Source organism: Xiphophorus maculatus, chromosome 4 (assembly GCF_002775205.1).
Source record: "Xiphophorus maculatus strain JP 163 A chromosome 4, X_maculatus-5.0-male, whole genome shotgun sequence".
NCBI classification, from domain to species: Eukaryota; Metazoa; Chordata; class Actinopteri; order Cyprinodontiformes; family Poeciliidae; genus Xiphophorus; species Xiphophorus maculatus.
The window spans coordinates 11,396,272-11,401,258 of NC_036446.1; the positions used below are offsets into that span (position 1 = coordinate 11,396,272).

The 4,987-nt window shown below is 36.1% G+C and overlaps 1 protein-coding gene across 1 annotated transcript in view; it reads right to left on the minus strand.

The window, feature by feature from the left end:
- spata17 (spermatogenesis associated 17) overlaps nt 1–2,515 on the minus strand; it is a 19,729-nt gene extending 17,214 nt beyond the window's left edge. The window contains exons 1-2 of the mRNA XM_005796177.2: nt 2,407–2,515; nt 550–639 (exon numbers count right to left, since the gene is read on the minus strand). Of these exons, the coding sequence (XP_005796234.1) occupies nt 550–639; nt 2,407–2,474 (158 nt within the window). The 5' untranslated portion in view covers nt 2,475–2,515. The remainder of the gene's footprint in view (nt 1–549; nt 640–2,406) is intronic.
- Nucleotides 2,516–4,987: the final 2,472 nt, after the last annotated feature.

A 4,987-nucleotide genomic window follows, 5' to 3' on the forward strand; every position in this document is an offset into this window, starting at 1 on the left:
CTCTGCCTCCAACGAGGCCATCAATTTCCAAAAGGCCATTTATATGCCCAGAAAATCAATGCTTATAGTGGGGATAGCACAACCCCGGAGTTGCACTTAGGCAGCTAAAATTGTTGCTAATTATCCACTTAACGCATTGATCAATTAACTAAAGTAATCTGAATTAACCTACTCTCTGGAAGTTTGTCTGCTGACCCTGCAGAATGGTGCTAGGGTCACAGCATCGGAGGAAGCATGAAGGCAGAGATATTTCTCTGTGTGTTAAACGGGCTACATTTATTCCTTGAGGCCATTTGCACAGCTCTAGAAGCGGGATAATTATGTGAGTGAGCTAATATCAGGGTTTCCCTTGAACTCAACTCTTAAAGCTGTGCCTCAATATTTTACAGCCTTTAGAGAGAAAGAAAAAAAAGACAATCAAGGCTCTTTCTACTGCTGTGCGTTTGTGTATTTGATTTTTTTAAATTATTATTTCAAATATAACAGCTTTAGCTTAATTTGGTTGTATTTATATCAAACACTAATAACATGCAAGATCTGCAGAACTACCTGATACATGTCCGCACCCTGCAAGCTCGGAACCAGCTCTGAATTCGGATGGCAGCCTGGGTCTCCTCCTTTCTGTTCACCTCGGCTTGCCTAAAGCACAAAGGCCCAGAATAAAACCATTGTAAGTTCTAGAGTTAGATTATGTAACAGTGGCTCTGCATAAATAATGTAATGCGTACCCCAAGCAGATGCTATTCAGAGTAAGAAAGAAACAGATGCAGATGAACTAAATGTGTACTCTTCCTAATGATTAAATACTATTAACATTCCAACTGCTCACAACTATTTTTCCTTTGATTCTCCATCAAACACATTTTTAGAAATATGTAAGTTTTCTTTTCTGCTATAATTAAAATCAGGTTTTGATAGGAATTGTAATGAAGTTATTTAAACATATAATTTGTGGCATTTCAGTCCAACATTCAGGAAAGAATCCCACCACACCACAACAAAATGTGTTTAAAACACATAAATTGAAATGAATGTAAAACTATTTCTTTTAAAGATATTTCCCAATGTTTGGATAAAAATGTCTCACTAAAATCCTTCAGTCATTGTTTCTACTCCTCACCAATGTGAGTGTTACAATTCAATAAATTAATTGTAACCATGACTTAATGATTCCCAGGCCTCCAAAGCATAAATTGGTGTCTGTTATTATGAATTGTACATCAAAATGTGTTATGATTTCAATGTAGTACAATTTACTTTACTACTGGAAGTAAATTGTAAAAATTACAATGTCAGTCAAATTAAAAGTTTACTTTAAATTTAAATCTGTGATAAATACAACATATTTTGAGCCTGCCTGTATTATCAAAATAACCCACTAAATTTTAAGGTAAAGCTCAAATTACTAAAAAAGTTTTAAAATTTACCTTAATACATATCAACATTTTTAAAATACCTGCTGTGTGCTTCTAAACAAATAACCACCTTTTTAATTTAGATGCTCTCTTTAAACTTTATGATACTACACAGTGCATTTAGCTGCCAAAACTGGGACCCAACATCATTTGTTTCTTTGTGACTGAATCTTTTAGAGTATAAAAAGCACTTAAGATTGTCACTCTTATTACAATATTAAATAATTGATACAAGTTTTGTGAAACTGTTTGTGCTAATATGTGGTAAGTGATTATAAGGCAAACAAAATACATTTGACTGGTATTGTCATTTCTATCAAAACATGTTTTCCATCACACAGCATTAAGTGATGAAAACGATTGATGTGGAACTGACAATGTTAATAGACCTGTTCACATGTGCAAATCTATTTTAGAGTTGGTGTTGGATACACTCATACTCAATACAAGCTGATATTTTAGTCAAAACAAATCCCTAAAGTTACATTTGTGGCGAGTGACGGAAACGACAACGACTGAAAAAGTGTTCTTTAAATTAAAAGCATAGACTGTTCACAACTAAATTGAACATTTCACGAAATCTATTTTTGTTAGATTTCTCAAACAGCCAAAAACCAACAACATACTAAACCATATTTTAGGAAATAAAAATCACAATGTACCTTTTAATTTGTACGTTCCTCTTCGTTAATTATGTGACCAAGAAACAAACAAACAAACAAGTGCTATCGGTTTTCCTGCATCCGGCAAAAAAAAAAAAAAAAAGAAAAAAACTCTATACACAATCAATCGCTACGACACAGTTTCTAAAATTAAGACGGTGAAATTGTCTCAAAACCTAATGGCATTGCTGTTGACGTGACACTAAATTTCGATAACAAAAAAGTTCAGGTCAGTTAAGCTAAATCGTTATTGCCAAAAGCTTAAAGTTCTGCGACAAGCACATGTACAATCCAAGTAATATAGACATATGAAAATACATATCACGAACCTGTTTCTGTTGTAGTATTCACTTTTTAATTCCTCTACTCGTTGTTTAAACTTTAGAAGATCAGCCATTGCCACACAGACAGTTTACTTGTTGTCCTGGCAACGACAGCTCTGTTCCGAAGAGGCGTTCAGGGCTCGTAGGAAAAACTTGTAAAACAACTAAATGCTTCACAGCGTCCAATGACCCACGCCACTTATGTTATATGTCATTAACACGTTTAATTTAAAACGTTTACATGCAATATGTTTAGTCATTTGAGCGTCTGTTTTAAACTTAGGAACTGACTGTTTTTTTTTAAATTAAAGTAGTTTTGTTACATAGAATAGCCAAACCAAATACTGTTTTATTTTTGATGTTATGAATAAATACTAGATAACGGGATAATGGTAATAGCCTCACTCAAAGTCAGTATTTCCAAAATTAATGCTGATTTCAGAATTTCAGAAAAAAAAAAAATATTTTATTAGAGTAGAATAGGACAGACACATCATTTATTGTCCAACATTTATATATTTATAAATGAGACTGTACAGTAAGATCAATTACAACATAAGAAAAACAACGGTTATTAAAAATAACATACTCAGATCTGTTGAATTTATTACATATAGCTTTAAAAAAGTATTTAAATAATAAGAGCAGGAATGCTAGAAAGTCATTTAAAAATGTCTGCTCTCTAGATGCAGATTGTAGATGTTTGTATTGATCTGCCAGTCGCCAAAGCTCTTCCTTCCATCCGCTCTTTCATCTATTTCCATCTTTTCTTGACGTTATCAACCTTCATCAAAAGTTATCAGTTTATGTCTCCCTGCTCTCCCTTCCCTATTTCCTCTCATCTTCATTCCACTTCTCTTCAGTCATATTCCGCTGTCACAATGATCACCGAAGCAGTGTGTGTGTGTGTGTGTGTGTGTGTGTGTGTGTGCGTGCGTGTGCGTGTGTGTGTGTGTGTCTCTCTGTCTCTGTCTGTCTGTCAGTCACTGTGTAGTTTTGTATCTCTCCTATAGGAAAGACACCTGTCTCCCTGTTGGTCAGAGGTATATCAGAATTATAGATTACTCCTTGAAGACAGGGAAATGACAAATACTGAGAGTGAATAAGTATGTGTCTACTTCAATGCTTTTTCATGTCTGTGCACCCACATACCTAAGTCTCTGACAAAAACCTTGTTTGAAATTTTTCTCTGTGTCTCTGTCGTTTTCTGAAGCCAATTTGCTGGCTGCTGTGCAGGTGAAAAGAAGTAAGCAGACATCGGTGTAGAGTTATGGCTGCAGGGGCGAACCCATGGTTGCACAGTCCATCCATCGAAGGGCAGTAGGAGGTTGGCCACCCTGGTAATTACCGGAGAGCTGTTGTGACAACAGGCTATGAAAAACGTGCGTGTGTGAGAGAGAAACACCGAGAGAGATTTTGGGAGAGTGTTGTTTTGACAAGGCAGTAAGAATGGCTGGAAGCTATCCATCCTGCCACAACACTGATTAGGTGGCACCAGGTGTGTCTCTGTGAGAAAATGACAGAAAAAAAGAACAGGAGCACATCATAAAAGACCTGCTGTTTGCATGCTGTTTAATAATGCAGATTCTGCCTTTCTACCTAATATCTTTGCTTTTCAGCTTTTTCCTGCTCATCTTCTGTCAGTTCTCAATCAAAACATTTTTGTTGCTCAGGGAGGTAATAAGCCCTTAAAGACAGTATCCCATGAATACCGCTTCTTTTTTTCTTTCTTACTCCGTCTCTTCGTCACTTAACATGCATCCAGTCACCTCCCACAGTCAAGAAGCTTTTTCAACCAGTCATTCTGCCCATTCTACCTAAACGAGGGGTGGATGTGCTGTGGCCAACGCTGGTCATAAAGACACATGCACACCTACGGTGATACCAGCTTTTGTTGATAAGCAGGGTGTATGTGAAAGTGCTCAGCACTGTGTGTGTTTATCATTATTGTATGTGTCAGCACATGAGTGATTAGAGAAATGTGCCCGTGGATATTGGCCTCTCACTTTTTTCAGTGTATTTCTGTGCAAGCATGTTCCTCCAGCCACAGCTGGGTGCAATGGATGGAATGTGTTTCTCGGCAGGCCTTTTTCGGCCATTATTACTAAACATCTGTCCATAGCACATTAATTTCCCCACCCTGACGCATCCCTCTCTGCCCAGGGATCACTTAATTGAAATCCATAATGACACTTTCTTCTCTCCTCTCCCGCTCCAGTTAGAATGAAAAAGGAAAATGTGTTTTAAATGAAAAGGATATTTGTGCCAGCTATTATCTAATCACTATCCCACAGTGGTATACGTTTTAATTAAATGACACTAAAAATGTAGATGTACAATCTGAATAAAATACATCATGGTAATTAATATTTTACATGTTAAACACAGAAAAAAGATTAAGTGTTTTTTTCTGTTATCCATTCATTTTCTTTTAAACAACAAACTTTGTTTTCACTATATTTACCAATTAATTGACCAGAGATTGGAATCCAACATCTTGTCCGAAAAAAATCTGACTTTTATTCTTTCTTTTCATTAAACGCATCAAACCTAAGTACTCAGACCCTTTATATAACACCCCTTTTTG